This window comes from Vanellus vanellus, assembly GCF_965231255.1.
Source record: "Vanellus vanellus genome assembly, chromosome: 11".
NCBI lineage: Eukaryota > Metazoa > Chordata > Aves > Charadriiformes > Charadriidae > Vanellus > Vanellus vanellus.
In genome coordinates, this window is record NC_138916.1 from 3,589,156 (window position 1) to 3,603,782 (window position 14,627).

At 61.8% G+C, this 14,627-nt stretch overlaps 1 protein-coding gene across 1 annotated transcript; it reads right to left on the reverse strand.

Annotated features, from left to right (window-relative positions):
* Positions 1-3,091: 3,091 nt before the first annotated feature.
* PTPN9 (protein tyrosine phosphatase non-receptor type 9) lies at positions 3,092-14,052 on the reverse strand. Its single transcript, XM_082488725.1, has 13 exons — positions 13,892-14,052; positions 9,803-9,946; positions 9,218-9,307; positions 8,973-9,097; positions 8,130-8,235; positions 7,374-7,484; positions 6,874-7,202; positions 6,382-6,475; positions 6,200-6,269; positions 5,778-5,856; positions 5,361-5,511; positions 5,049-5,256; positions 3,092-4,760 (listed from the first exon to the last, which is right to left on the reverse strand). Exons 1-13 carry the CDS (start codon positions 13,922-13,924, stop codon positions 4,534-4,536), a joined length of 1,767 nt encoding a protein of 588 aa, XP_082344851.1. The 5' UTR covers positions 13,925-14,052; the 3' UTR covers positions 3,092-4,533.
* Positions 14,053-14,627: the final 575 nt, after the last annotated feature.

The following is a 14,627-nucleotide window of genomic DNA, read 5'->3' on the forward strand; positions in this document are numbered from 1 at the left end:
GGGGGGAGCGGGGGGGGGGGGGGAGACACGACACACACACACGCACGCACGCACTGAGGGGGAGGGGAGGGGGGAGAGCAGCCCGCGCGCCGCGGGGGCGTGGCCTCCACGCAGCGGCCAATGGGGGAAAGGGGGGCGTGGCCGGCGCGGCGGCCTCTCCCCCCCCCTCGTCGCACTCACTCACTCCTCCCTCCCGCCCCCCCCCCCCCCCCCGCCACGCGCCCCCCCCTCCCCGCCCGCGCGGCGTCGCGCGCTTCCCGCCGCTTCCCCTCAGCGCGATGGCGGCGGGGCCTCCCTCCCCCGGTGTGTGGTGAAGGGTGGTGGTGGTGAGGGGAAAAGCAGCTGTTACATACCCTCCAAGCGCAGGCGAGGAACCCTGAATGGAGGGGAACTCCCCCCGGGGCGGATTGGCCCCCGCAGGACCGATCGTCACCGGGCCGCCCACCGGAGGGCGGGCGAGGGGTGGGGGGGGGGGGCTGAGGGAGAGGCCTCTCACCGTGGAAGGCGGGAGGTAGCCGACCCTGCCCCCGCCGGGGTGGGCGAGCACTGTCCTGTCCCCTCTGCCGCCGCTAAAACACCAGCTGGAGGTGGGGCAGCGGCGTTTTAAATTATGTTGGGTTTTTTTGGTTTTGTTTTGTTTTGTTTTTTTTTTCCTGCCTTACAAAGTTGTGGAGGGAGTTGCTGGCTTTCCCCCTCGGCTGCAGGCACCCCCTGAGTGCTTTGAGGTCAAGGCTGGAGGAGCCAGGCCTGGCCTCTGTCTGCATTACCTGTCACCAAGGCCTGCTGGTCATCCAGAGTGCACAGAGGGTGAAAAATAGCACACACCCCCCAAACTTCTGTTAAAATACATATTTCCAGCATATCCACTCAAACAAAACCTGAACCTCTTGGGTTTGGGTTTTTTTCTGTCTTTCCAGCTGCTTTTCCCTTTCTCAGCTCTGCTGCCACAAGGCCAGGACACGCATAGCACAGCACAGGAGGCCCTCTCTCGCCTCTTTGGCGGGGAGCTGCAGCTCAGTTTGGCTGCTAAGAGGTCTCTGGCCAGGGGTGCTCGAACCTTCACGGGCTGCTGTGCTGCTGGGGATTGAGCCCAAGCCTAGGAAGCTGGTGGCAAGGAAGCAGGAGGGCTAGAAAACAAAGCGATCCGCAGCCAGGCTGTTTCCAAACTCACAGGGCTCAACACGCGCTAGGCAAGTAACAAGCACTAAAGTAATAATTAGCGGGGCGGTGTGCGCACAGCCAAGAAACCCAGAAAGCCAAACGAGACGGGTGGGCACAGGGATGGTATCACCACTTTGGGGGTTCCCTGCAATGGCTTTGAATCCCGTGTGAAGCGGCCATTTCCACAGAAATCCACCTTTCTGCTGCCGAGCGGGACCTGTGGGCACAGGGAGGGGGAGTGAATGGAACAGAATCTCATATTGTGCAAAAGGACTGAAAATACTGGCTTTGACAAGAAATGCAACCCTGGAAATAGTAGGGTGGGGAGTGATAGTTTGGGTTGTTTTCCCATGGAAACCACAATCCTTTCCTCTGCCTCCGGCACAGATGGAATCTTCATCCCTCCTTAAAGGACGCTTGGCACCACCTGCAGCTTTCGGGTCTGGACTCAACACCCCCCTGAAAGCCCCACTGAGCCAGGGAGAGCCGCTGCTGAACGCACAGGCCTGAAAACAAGCCACAAACACCCCCTTTCTGCCCGTGTGCCAACAAGAAAGCCTAGCTGGGGTGAAGAATGTGGCAGCAAGGAAGAAAGGACTTGGGATCCTTCCTCCCGAGGATGAGGAGGTCCCTCAGATGCTGGAGCCACCCTGCAGTCAGTGCAGGGAGGAGGAACTTGAAGACAGCCAGAGGGGCTGCGCTGCAGGTCAGACTCGAAGAGCACAGCGGGGCAGAAAATGGTACCTAGAAGAACAGGACACTCCAGCTGAAACAAAACAGCTCCGCAAGCAGGACGCTCACAGCTCCAGGGATGCTCAAAACCTCTCGCAGAGCCACGGCTGCTGGGGTACACATCCCTGGGAGACAGGTGCCCCGCTGCCTCCTGTTCTTTTCCAGCCATCCAGCCCATGTGTTTGGCCGTGGTTCAGCACAGTCAAGCCTGTCCACACCTCGAGCAGAGGGGAAAGCTTCTCCCTCTGCCAGTCCCAGAAAAGCACTGGCCTCCTCGGCTTTTTGAGGCTCCAGCTGAGCAAACACATGTGCTGCTCTTCCCACCCGCCGGCAGTTCCTCTCGCCTGGGAACCTCGCTGGGGACGGCTGCTCTGCTCTGGGGCATGTGCTCTCCCGCTGGCTCTAGGGCTTGATTCGCACCAAGCCGCCTCTTTTCTTCCCTCCTTCCGAAGCCTCAGGCTGCGGCTGCCGCTCCAGGACTGGCATTGCTTGCACCCGAAGGTGCTGGGGCTGGCTGTCAGCCTGGGAGCCCGCGGGCAGCCCAGCCGTGTTCCCCCCAGCCGTGCCCATGTGGTTTTATGCCCCAAGCACCTGCTCGGAGCAGGTCTGGCTGCATGGAAGCCATACCCTCACCCCCCCCCCCCAAATCCAGCAGCGAAATGCTCTTCCCCACCGCTGCCACCATTCATCGTTTTATAGCATTTATTGCAGAATGCACCCAAACAAGGGGACAGCTGGAGAAAGGGACTACGCAAAGAACAGGAGGCCTGTTGCTCGGAGTGGGACAGATTGATGCTCTGGGGCTCAGTGAGGCCCTGCAAAAAGAGGCAGGAGCTCAGAGCAGGGGGTGGCTTGTCGTGTGTGTGTCCCCCCCCAGCTAATGGGACTGCGCAGCCCATCCTGCTGCCATTATCCTGCCCGCCCAGGAAAGCTGCCTGCAGCCTGGTTATCTCTCGTGGAGCCTCACCCAGGAGTGGGGCAGCCGGCTCTCACGTGTAAGTCCTACCCCGTGCTGCCCAGCACGGCCCTCTGCCCCCAAATTGCTGGGAGGGGACGAGGTGGGAGGCTGCGGCAGGTTCCTGTGTCCCCGGGGATGGGGCCAGCTTGCTTTTGGGGACCGCAAGGTGTGCAAAGCCCTGAACACCCTCCCTCCCTCTCCTCTCCTGCCCCCGACCGACTCCACCACGAGAGCTAGAAGGACTGGTCACTGGTAGTGTATTTATATGTCGATACAAATAAAAACAAAAACAAAAACAAAACTTGAAAAGTAACAACAACAAAAATGTTTCTCTGAACGAGAGCAAAATAGGAACATTTACAAATACATCTGGCTCTGGCTTGGATCAAGTTAATGTTAAATACAAAAAAAACCAAAACAACTAAACAAAAAAAAAAAAATCAACCCCATCCCCCCTCAAGATTATAAAAAAATAAGAATATACACATTCAAAGAGCTTATTACAGTATAAAGTTACTGAGACCCAGGCGCTCCTGGTCCCCGCTCCCCGGGCAGCACGGAGGGGCCGGGGTGGCGGCGGTGGCAGGGGGGGACACAGGGTAGCTCCCCCCGAGGCGGGCACTGCTGCCTCAGAGGTCGGCTCGCTGCCTCCCCAGGGTTTTGGCTTATTCTTTTTTCTTTTTGCTCAGCGCTTTTCCAGCCCATGACTCACCGCAGGGCTGGGCCCGCGGGTTCCCACTGCTGGCTTGGGAAAGCCGGGCAACCCGGAGAGCCGGTCAGTCCCCGTCTGTCCCCATCACCTCGTACCTAGTGACACCCGCGGCTGCACCCTGAGGGGCAGGGGACTCCGGCAAGCTCCCGGCCAAAATCCTCCAGATCCTCCTCCCGGGAGCAGAGCTGCCCTCTCCCAGCAGGAGACGATGGGGAAGACGAGACAAGGAAAGGGGGAGGATGCCACCGAGCATCCCCCGTGCCTCCCGCGGGATGGGTACCGGGTCCCGGCGAGGAGCAGGAAAGGGAAAAAGAAGCGGGGGCCGGGGGGAAGACAAGACAGAGCCAGGACCAAACTCACCGCTCCGGAGATCACAGCGATGAGATGGCAGGAGAGCGGGGACCCGCAGGAGCTACTACAATGGGTGCTTGTATATATGTATCTATATAATAGCTGGGGTTGGGCACAGCGAGGATATATTATATACACACATACATACAGACACACAGACTTAGTGGCAGGTAAGACTGAAGTAGGCGCCTCTTCCTAAGCCCCAGGTCAGGGCAGGACTGGAAATACATTTCCTAGGGCTTTGCAAAGCCCCTTCTCTAGATACATTTTAGATGGTCCCAAAAAAAAAAAACCCAAACCAAAAACAAATAACAATAATAAAAAACTTTTAGAGAAGAAAAACCACCTCCCCAACCAACCAACCTCCCCACTCCCCTCCAGAAATACCGCGGAGAGGAGCGAGAGCCTCTTCCCACGCCGTCCTCCTCCCCCCGGCGAGCGGCAGCCACCGTTCGGTTTGGATAAGGCACAGTTCGACAGCAGTGCTAATAGTCGAGGAGGGGCGGCCACCTCCGCGCTCCGGCACCGTCGCCCTGACGGCTCTGCCGAATGCCAGCAGGCTCTTGGCAGCTCCGGGAGGATGAGAACAGGGGGGGGTTCTGTAGGGAGGTGACTGGTCTCAGTGTCCCGGTGAGCTCTTCTCCTGGCCGGCCCGGCTGTGGTTGGCGAGCAGCAGGCCCTCGCGCTGGGCGTGCTCGAGGACGGCGGTGTAACAGAAATAATACTGCTCGGGGGTCTGGATGCTGAAGGCGCGCTGGGTCCTCATGCGCAGCACCGTCTGGTAGATGTTCAGCGTGCCCACATCCTGCAGCTGGGACAGGCAGATGTCCAGCGCGCAGAAAGTACCTGGGGACAAAAGATAGGGGGACGGCGTCAGCCACCAAAGAGCCATAGCTGCGAGATGGTGCTCCTCAGCCCCTCACCAACCTCCCACATGAGACCACCGGCATGGGGAGAAGCAGGGCAGAGATGCCCCAGGTCCACCAGCGAGTCCTGGGGACACGCATCCCCGGCAAACCGGCTTGCAAAAGCACCACGGGTCCCCGAGATGGAGATACCCCGGGGAGGCTGGACTTGCCCCCCCCCCCCCTCCCCGCCAAGACCTCCACCCAAGCAGTGGGGTTACCCCCTAACCTGTCCTGCCGATGCCGGCGCTGCAGTGCACCACGATTGGGGGTCCCCCGGGGTGACCCTTGAAGCGAGGTCCCAGAGAGCTGACCGCCACCCTCTGCTGCTGCTTCACGGCCCCCAAAAAGTCGATGAGAGTGGCCGCGGAGGAGGGGACGCCGTAATCCGGCCAGCTCAAGTACTGGAAGTGGGACACCAGCCGCCGCTCCCTGGTCTGGGGGAAAGCAGGGGGTTAGACCCTCTCCTTTCCTCTGCCCCTGGCCATGGAGGACTCCCCTGTGCCCCCGTGCTGTCCCCTGCCAGGCTGTGGCCACATACCTCCGAGCTGTGGATCTCCAGGATGGTTTTCTTGTAATGGCTGAGGTTTTCCACGCCCAGGTTGGTGATGGTCAGGGCCCCGAAGCACACCTGGAAATCCTTCTCCAGGGGCCAGTACTGGCCGCACTTTCTCCTGCCTCCCTCCTCCAGCCTGGGAGCAGAAGGACAAGCTGGTGGTGTCCTTGTCACTCTGCTAGGGACATCCCCCTGGCCTCATCCCCTTGGGGATCCCGCAGGGACCGAATGGTCCATCCCTGATGTGGCATCCCTACCCTGCAGGGCTCTTGCTGGCACCACAGCTGCAGGGTGACAGCAGAGAGCCCAGAGTGGCTCATCCCACAGCAAAAACACTCGTTTCCCCCCCCCCAAAAAAAAAACCAAACCCCAGGGCTGTGCTCCTCACCCCTGGGCACTCACCGGGTTGTCATCACGATCACCAGGACGTTTTGCTCCCACACCATGCGCCAAAAGTCACCGTAGGTGTTTTCCAGAGGCCCTGTGGGGACAGCCAGCCCCCCCCCCCATCAATGTCAGCCCAAAACCCGATGGGTTTGGGCAAGCCCCTTTGCTCAGCGGCCTCCGCCAGCCCCCTCACCCTCCCCACCCCACCCCAGGTGACCAACCCCAGTGCGGATCCACCAGCCCTGCCTGCAGCCACCACTGGTTTGGCACACCCCCCCAGCATCAAATCCCTACGGCTCAGCACCGATCCCCCCGTCTCTGCTCTGGGATGCTCCATCCTCTGGCAGACGCCTGTGGGACAAAGCTGGGGGGATCTGGTTGAGGGGCAGGAGGAAAAGAACCCCCTTGGTGGCTCCCACAGGGGTTTGGGGCCATACCTTGAGTCCCGATGTAAGCGTTCCTCTGCTTGTAGCCATCCATGAAACTTGCGTTGATGTAGTCGGTCAGCTGTGGGGGGAGGGAGAAAAATAGGGACATCGTGAGCGCTCCAGAGCCCCGCGGCTGGGATGGCCGCAGCAGCTCCAGGTGGGACCCAAGTTTCCATCCCGGGCTGGCTCACCTCCGGGCGGCTGTACGGCTTCGCCAGCTTGACGCGGGTTTGGTCCAGGCAGGGCACGTCCCCGTACCGGTTCTTCTCCTGGTTGTAGGGTGCCCTGGGAGGCAGGGGAGAGGGAAGCAGGGATGTTTTCCAGGCGGGAAGGGAAAGGCAGCATCCCTCCCTCTCTGCACGAGCCTCTGGCGCCCGTAGCCTGGGCTCTGCTGCCATCACCTGGCCAAAGCCTCGGGAAGCGGAGTCCTGACCAGGTCCTGGTCCCCGCTGTCCCCTACGCAGCTCCCTCCTACCCCCGGGGGCTGCGGGAGCAGCAAAGGGGGTTCGCAGCATCACTATGTTGGGGGGGGGGGTGTCTCCACTGCTAACCCACAGCACCGCACCCCAAAGAGGCGGCTGGGCTGCCACCAAGCAGCAGAAGCGCCAGGAGAGGGGGGACCCAGATTTTGGGGAGCACAAGAGGGGACCCCCACCCAGCTCCTCCCTTCCCCCCCAACTCACAAAGAGCAGACAAAGGTGCCGGCCGGGCTCCTGCGCCGAATATCTTCGTACTCTTCGTAGATGCCCCGCTTCTGCTTGCGGCTGACGTGATCCAGCAGCTCCTGGAGGGTGACGGACTTGGGCCCGGGGACATGGACGGAGCCGTTATCTTTGGGGGCCACCAGCGGCACCAGGATGAGCTCGTCCAGGGGGTCGGGGTGCCCGTTCTGCTGGGGCAGGAATCGGCAGTTCCAGCTCAGAGGGTCCAGCTTGAGGGACCCCCCGAGGTACTCGGGGAGGCATTCCCGGGGCAGGTGCTCCTTCAGCTCCGACATCTTCACCATCTGCACCTGTGGGAGGAAGAGGAGGAGCAGCGATGACTCCCAGAAGGATGGAGAGTGTTCTTTGGGGACAGGGATGCCAACGGTCTGGCGCGGTCCCGATGGAGCCAGGAGTTTTCCCCCAACAGCATCAGGGTCTTCCCCCTTCCTTGATTTGAGGGGGGGGGGACCCGCTCTCACCCGCTCCCGCAGCTTCTCCTTCAGCAGCAGGCTGATGATGGAGTAGGGCACGCGGAACCACATGGGCGCTCCCACGATGAAAACCTTCTTGAGCCGAGCCGGGAAGGCACCCTGCGGGCGGGAGGGGGTCAGATGCACGCCGCCGGCCCCTCTCCGCGCTCTGCCGGGGAGTGGAGGACCCACATCCCAGCAAAAGGGACCTCGGGGTGGCAGCGCCGCATCCGAAGCGTGCCTGGCGCACAGCCGCGCTTCTTTTTATGCTCCGATAGGGAACCAAATTATTTCCTTGGAATTAGGTAGGCAGAGGGTTTGGCTCCGCGGGGGAGAGGTGAAGCCCGGGAGCAGGGATTTGCGCGGAGAACACACCCCGGCCAGTATTTACTGTAATTTTTTTTAATTTTTTTTTTTTCCCGGAGAAGGGAGGAGGCACGGAATGCCAGCACGATTAAAAAATAATTTGCATCTGTTTTCCCAAAAGCGCTGCCAGCAGCTGCGAGAGGAATCCGGCACGGGGACAGCTGATCCCCTCCCACACCCGTGCGGGACACCGCGGCCCCCGCCGGGTCCAGCCTGGCAGGCTCCCAACGCCCCTTCCCTGAGGTCCTGCGTGGCTGGAGCCGGTGCTCCTCGGCCGAGATGTGGTCAGCGTGTGGTCTGGCACGAGAATTTATGCCAAAACCTCGGGACTTCACGTACTTGGTGAGCGCGTGGCCCGCGTGACATCTCCAGACACGGCGTCACCCCCTGCTCGTTTACCTTCAGCAGGTTGAGGATCTTCTTGCTGAGGTCCAGCTCGAAGTTGGTGTACTGCGAACCCGCCATGTCGTAGATGAACACCAACCCGTTCCTCTGGGTTTCAAAGCTGCGAGAGGGGAAAGACCAACGTCAACCCTGGCAACATCCACCTGCTTGGCTCCCGCACGAGATCCGCTAACCTCAGCTGCAGCTTGCCGACCCCAAAAAATCCCCTTCTCTGCTTCCAGAAGGACTCGCAGACCCCTCAAAACTCCCTTCTGCATTTCCCAGCTGCTCCGCCACCTCTTCCTACAACCCTTATTTAAGCCTGGCCCGTGCCTTGAGCCTGTCTCAGCTGCACCGCCTGTGACGGGCAAGTTCCGAAATGGAAAGAGCCCAGTGGGATGAATGGGATGTCTCGGCTTTGTATTTTTGGCAGGGCTCATGTTACGTCTCGCCGGCAGCGGGGCTGCCCTCCTCCCCGGCCGAAGGCTGCAGGAATCGGGGGCTTTGCTAAACTGGAACCCGCACGTGGGCAGGGAACGGCTGCGAAGAGCCCGGGATTTGTTTCCCTTGCTGAACGCTTCCACAGAGTTCAAGCTTGAGTTCAAACCGAGGGAAGACAGGGAATTTCAAGCCGCAGGGAGCTGTGACCCCCTTTCTCTCCCCTAACTTGAGATGGGACAACCCGGTGGCACGCAGACGCTCAGCCGCAATTTCACCGGGCACATCTTTTCCCCCCAAAGCCTTTCGGAGGGATTTCATCAAAACCACAGCACACAGCAGCATCTCCCCCCGCCTGCCCCGGGCAGGGAAGGGGCTCCCCGGGGACCCTCCGCCGTAGGACACGGTAGCCCAGCTCACCTCTCCACCGCTCGGTCCAGCAGGTAGAAGAGCGCCTGGAGCACCACGTGCTGCACGCTCTTGCTGGGGTGATGCAGCTTGGCTGTGAAGAGGGCGATGGAGGCTCCCGAGGGGTCCCGCACGCTCTGGCGAGGAAACAAAGTCAGGCTCCCGCGGCACCCGAGGATTTCCCGCGTGGAGCGGAGCCGGGACGAGCCGCCCGGTTGGGGTCATTCTGCGGGGCGGGGGATGACACCTCCACCTACCAAAATGGTGAACTTGCCGCTGAGCAGCTCCGAGCGCAGCGGCTCCTCGTGTGGCTTCAGCTTCACGATGCCCTCCTTCAGCCGTGTCTCCTGCGGGCAGAGAGCCGGTGTGACGGCCGGCACGGGTGCCCCAACCCTCCACCCACCATCACATCCCCGCGGGGCACCCGGCCCCCACCGAGGGGGGGAAACCTCCACTCCGTAGCCCCGTTTTCCAGCAGGGGATTGCAACCGGCTGCAGCACCGCGACTCCCAGCGTGGGGAAAAGCAGCTTTGCAAAACCGGGATGGGAAAAGTATGTATGAATATATACACTTTATATACGGGGGGATGCTCCGCGGGGCAGCCGGGAGGGCACCCAGCGAGCACGCATGCCGGAATGGAGGAGATGGGGGTCGGTGAGATCTCCATGGCGACTCGCCTTGGCTGAAAAAGGATTTTCCAGCTGGATAAAACCCAGAAGGGAGGGTGGGGAAAGAAAAAAAAAAAGAAGCAAGGGGAGGGTCCTCCTTGGGACCAGAGATCTCTCGCAGAGCAGAAAGCCCTCGGTTGGAGCCGGGGGGGAACCCGGTGCCACGCGCTTACCCGGTAGGAGTGAAAGAGCTCGATGGCCCGCAGGACGTCAAACTTGCGGGCCATGAGGAACTTGACGGCCACGTTCCAGGAGAGCGGGGACACATTGTACTGGCCTGTCCACTTGTTGATCTCCTCCAGGAACTGCTTGGTGGCCTGCGGGAGAGAAGAGGGGGCGAGCAGTGAGATGGGAGGAGGAGGAGGAGGAGGAGGAAGAGCACCCGAGGAGCATCCCCTGTCACCGCGGGAGCTATACGGTCCTCGGTGTGCGGACAGGGGCTGAGCACGGCTCGGCAAACCCAGCAGCTCCTCCGGGAGATGTACAGGAGTACGTGCTAGGAGTGCTGGCAGAGGGAAACTGGCACCGGGGAGACTTTTCGAAGGGAGAAGGGGAACGAAAGGGGGACTTTACAGGTGGCAAACTCCTGTTCAGACACAGCAACTGGGGTGCAGCATCCTCCCGGGGCTGCAGCTCCGCCGTGGAGCAGCGAACTCAGCCAAGGAGCGAGACCCGCATCGAGGGCTGACACTTCGACGGGACACGGGACACAGACCAGCTCACCCAGCAAGGCCAGTTTCACACGGCCGCAGAAGACCAGAGGAGAAGGTTTTAGTCCAGGGGGGTCCCAAGATGCTCCCGCTGCTCCCCACAGCCCACGGTCCCGTAACATGCCGGGGTTATCCCACCCGAGCGCACTCCCCTCCCAAAGCACGGGCACCGCACGCACCCGAAACGGTGAGAAACCGAGAAACTCTTCCAACCCCAGCGCTGACGGAGCAGAGTGGCAAAACCCAATCTGCGACCTCCTGGCGGGCTTAAAGCCCTGATGGCGAGCGAAAAAAAAAAAAAAAAAAAAACCAAAACGTATTATTTTTACAAGCTGTGTGGGTTTGGGGTTTCTGAACGCGGCGCTGATGGAAGCAGCTTTGCTTTCTGCTGCGTATTGACCCCATTGGTCCCACACAGGTCCCCGCGGGAGACGGGGCAGCACCACACACACCACGTACCGCTCAAAGGACGAGGGCAGGGTCCCCAAAATACCCCGCTCCCACCCAGGCACACCCCAAACCAGAGGGGTTTCCATCCGGGCAAGAGGGGAGGATGGTGATGACAGCGCCAGGAGGAGGAAGAGGAAGGTGAGGGAGGGCTGAAGGCTGGCTCCCGGAGCAGGGAGCACGGGCAGGTGGCGGTGTTGGATGTCAGGTGGCGGCACGGAGTTACTGGCAGCTATTCGGCCAGAAAAGCTCGTCGGCGTTAATGACTTCCGACCGGAGGAAGCGAAGGGCCGGGGTTTATCGGCGACATGAGGCTCGGCGGTGGCAGCGAGCCCCTCTCCTGGGACGAGCCGAAGGGCCAGCCCAGACCCCCAGCGCACGGCAGCCAGAAACTCCCAAACTCGGTATCGGAGTACCACAGAGCGGCGGGGTGAGCACCAGCCGGGAGGGAACTGGCGGAATTGGGCCGGATCTGCTGCCAACGGCGCCAGGAGGAATCTGAAAGGAGCCGGGGGCGTTACACACCCCCTGACTCGCATTCCCACCTCCCAGCCAGCAGGAGCTTTTCCCAGGAGCCGTACTTACGGGACTCCTTTATCCCCAACGGCTCCATCTCCGCTTTGCCAAAACGAAAGCGACTCTCCCCTGGCCCAAATTTCTCATGATTTCTCCTCTTCTGAAGAGGGACGGGAAAATAAACGGGGCAACGCAGAAACCACCTTCGGCCTTAAGACAACACACGCGTCCACGTGTACGTCGATAAGAAATGCCTCCTATCCCTAAGGTAAGGTGGGGAACCTCACCGGGCGCACCCCGGCTTGGCCGGGGAGTCCCCTGGGGCCTCCAGCTGCCCAAACGCTGCGCTGGAGATGCAAACCGCACAGAGACCGGAGCCGTCGCCACAACCCGAGATGGAAAAAGATGCCCCGAGATGACGGGAAGGATGCCCCGAGGGATGTGGTCCGGCTTCTCCTTCCTCGACACCTGACCCATCACACTTTACGTGATGCCGTTTCCAGCACCCACCACGAGGGATGCCGGGTTTGGGTTTGGGTTTTTTTTTGGTTTTTTTTGTTTTTTGTTTTTTTTTCAAGGGGGAAGACCCATGAGAACGAGCGCGCGCTGGCTTTGTAGGGCGGCTCAGCGCGAGCGAAACGGTGGGGGCGGCCGGGGCGTTTGGGGAACAATGCTGCTCTTTGGAGGGCTGGCGTCATCGAGGTCCTCGCTGCGCCGCGCCAGGGCAGGCAGGCGACAAAGCCGCCGCCGCCGGGAACATGCGGGAGAGGGGTGGTCTTCAAAGCCCTCCTCCCCTGGAGCAAACCCACCCTCCTCCTTCAGCCCCGGGGTGGGGAAATAAGTCCGGTGAAAATCGCAGCCAGGTTGAAAACCCCCCGGGAAAACCAGTTTGGCTCCTCTGGGGTAGGCTGGGGAGGGAACTGCGGCGATCCTAAGGAGCAGAAGCCATCCCGAGGCCGGCAGGGAGAGGAGAGAAGAGGGGTGAAACCCCCTCCCAATCTCCCGGCGAGCGGGGACCGGCCAGAAGAGCAGCTCCTCCCGCTTGGTGTTGGCAACAGGGGAGACCAGAGCACGCGGAGGACATCCTGATGGTCCCAAGGAGGACGAAGCGGTGGTGGGAAGGGCACCTGGAAGGGGATGTCCCAGCCCCAGCCAACGCTTACCCACGAAAAGAGAGTAACTTCCACTCTTTTGGCTTCCGAGGGCAGCCTTCCCCCCCACCCCAGTCTGACCAGCCAAACCCGGAGCCCTTATTGCAAACACCCCTTCCCCTTCTCCATCCGATATTCCCGCATAAAACCAAACACCCCGGATCCCTCTCCCGTGGCAAACCCATCCCCCCCCCCCCGCCAGGGCAGGGTCTTCTAAAAACCCCTTTTTGCTGGAAGCTTTGCCCCCTCCGTGACACCAGCACCCGCGGGGACACAGGGCACGAACACCCCTTCCTCCTGGAGATTTTATTCCCCCTGGAGATAGCAGTACCGCTCCCAGGAGCGGCGCTGATAAGAAGGAGGCGCGGTGGAGGAGAAAGCCTGGGAGCGCCGTGTTTCCCCAACATGGGCTGTGGGACCGATTCCTCCGGCTCCGGACCAGCACTCCCCTGCGGGAGGGCACGGAAAGGGGTTTTTGGGGAACCTGAGGTCTCCCTACCAACCCTCCTAAACCTCCCTGTAAAAATTAAGGATGCTTTAAAAAAGAAAACCAACCGAGCAAAGAGAAAACTGACTATCTGGTCCCTTTCGCCTCGCAGCCCCTGCCCCCCCCCCCCCCCCCCCAAACCTTGGCCAGCAAGGTGGCCGATGCGACGCCGTGCCCTCGGCCACCCCGAGCATCGCCCCGGCTTCCAGGCCACCTCCAGGCTCCACATCCCTGGCCAGCAGAGAGCCGGGGCTGGATGTGACCCCTCTGGGTGGACATCCCCAGGGAGGAGGAGGTGGTGATGGTGGAGACGACACCGATGATGATGAAGGAGGGGAGAGCCAGAGGGATGCTCTCGCCATCGGTGGAGCCCCCTCTGCCTTATCGTCCTCCCCCCTTTGGCTCCCCGAGCCCAGCAGCAACATCCTCCCGCCGTGACGCAAAGCCGGCGGAGGAAGCCGGGACGTCCGTCACGTCACGGGAGGCCTGGGGCGTGGGAAGCGCGTGCACACGCATCCCCACGCCAGCCTGCCCACGGCGGGGGGGTTGGGGGGGGGTGGGCAGGAGAAGCTGGGGAGGGGGACACGCGTACCAGTTTGGGGGGGGGGGTTCAGGACCCCAACCCCACGCTTTGGCACCCCGGCGCCCACCACACGGGCCCTGCAAAGGCTTTTGGGACGAGCGCTGTGTGGGCATGGAGGGGGGGGGGGGGTTATATAGGGTGGGGGGGCTTTATAGGTTGGCGGGGGGCGAGCAGATGGGGGGCGACCCAGATTAATGGGGGGAGGGTGGGGTGAGGATGGGGCTTCCTGCTTCGCTGGGAGGAAAAAATTGGGCAAATGAGGGTGGGGAAAAAAAAATCAAGGGGGGGGAGGGGGGGAACAGGGACACAGCGCAGGGGGTCCCGCCCGCCCCGGGGGAAGGGGAAGCCCACCCCGACGGGGATCTTACCTGCTCCTCCTCGGCGCTGAGCTCCGCGGCCATACTGGGCTGCCCCCGGCGGGCCGGACCGGGCTGTACCGGGCCGGGTTAGGCGGTGGGTGCCCCGCCGGAGGAGCCCATCCCCGGGGACCGGCGGCGGCGCTGCGGGCAACCGGCCCCTCCCGGGCACCGCAAGCTCCGCCCCGGGGTCCCCGCCGAAAGTGCCGAAAAAAAAAAAAAAAAAATTAAAAATAAATTAAAAATGATATATATATATATTAAAGAAAAATATATATCTCTATATATATTAGGTGGTGGGGAAGTTTCGCTGGCCCCGGGGAAGCGAGGCCGGGCCGGGCAGAGGTCCCCCGCCCCGCTCCGCTCCGCTCTGCCCCGGCGGGGGCGGCGGCAGGAAGCGCCCGCAGCCCCCTCCCCTCCGGCGGCCGGCGGGGGGCGGGCGGGAGGCGGCGGCCGGGGGAAGGCGGAGGGAGGAGGAAGCCCTCCCCGGCGAGGGGATGGAGATGGAGGAACCGATGGAACACCACCACCCATCCCTTCCCGCCGCCCCGGTTGCGGTGGCGGCCCCGGCGGGCGGCTCTCGCCCGGTCCCCCACCCGGGGAGAGGCGCGGGGGGGGAGGGGGGGGGAAGGAGGAAGGGGCAGCGCTGGAAAAGGACACCCCACCACCACCTGATCTCTGCCTTCCAGCCTGGGATACTTTCAAATCCAAAGGCCGTGCTGCGTATTCATACGAGCCCACCAGCGAG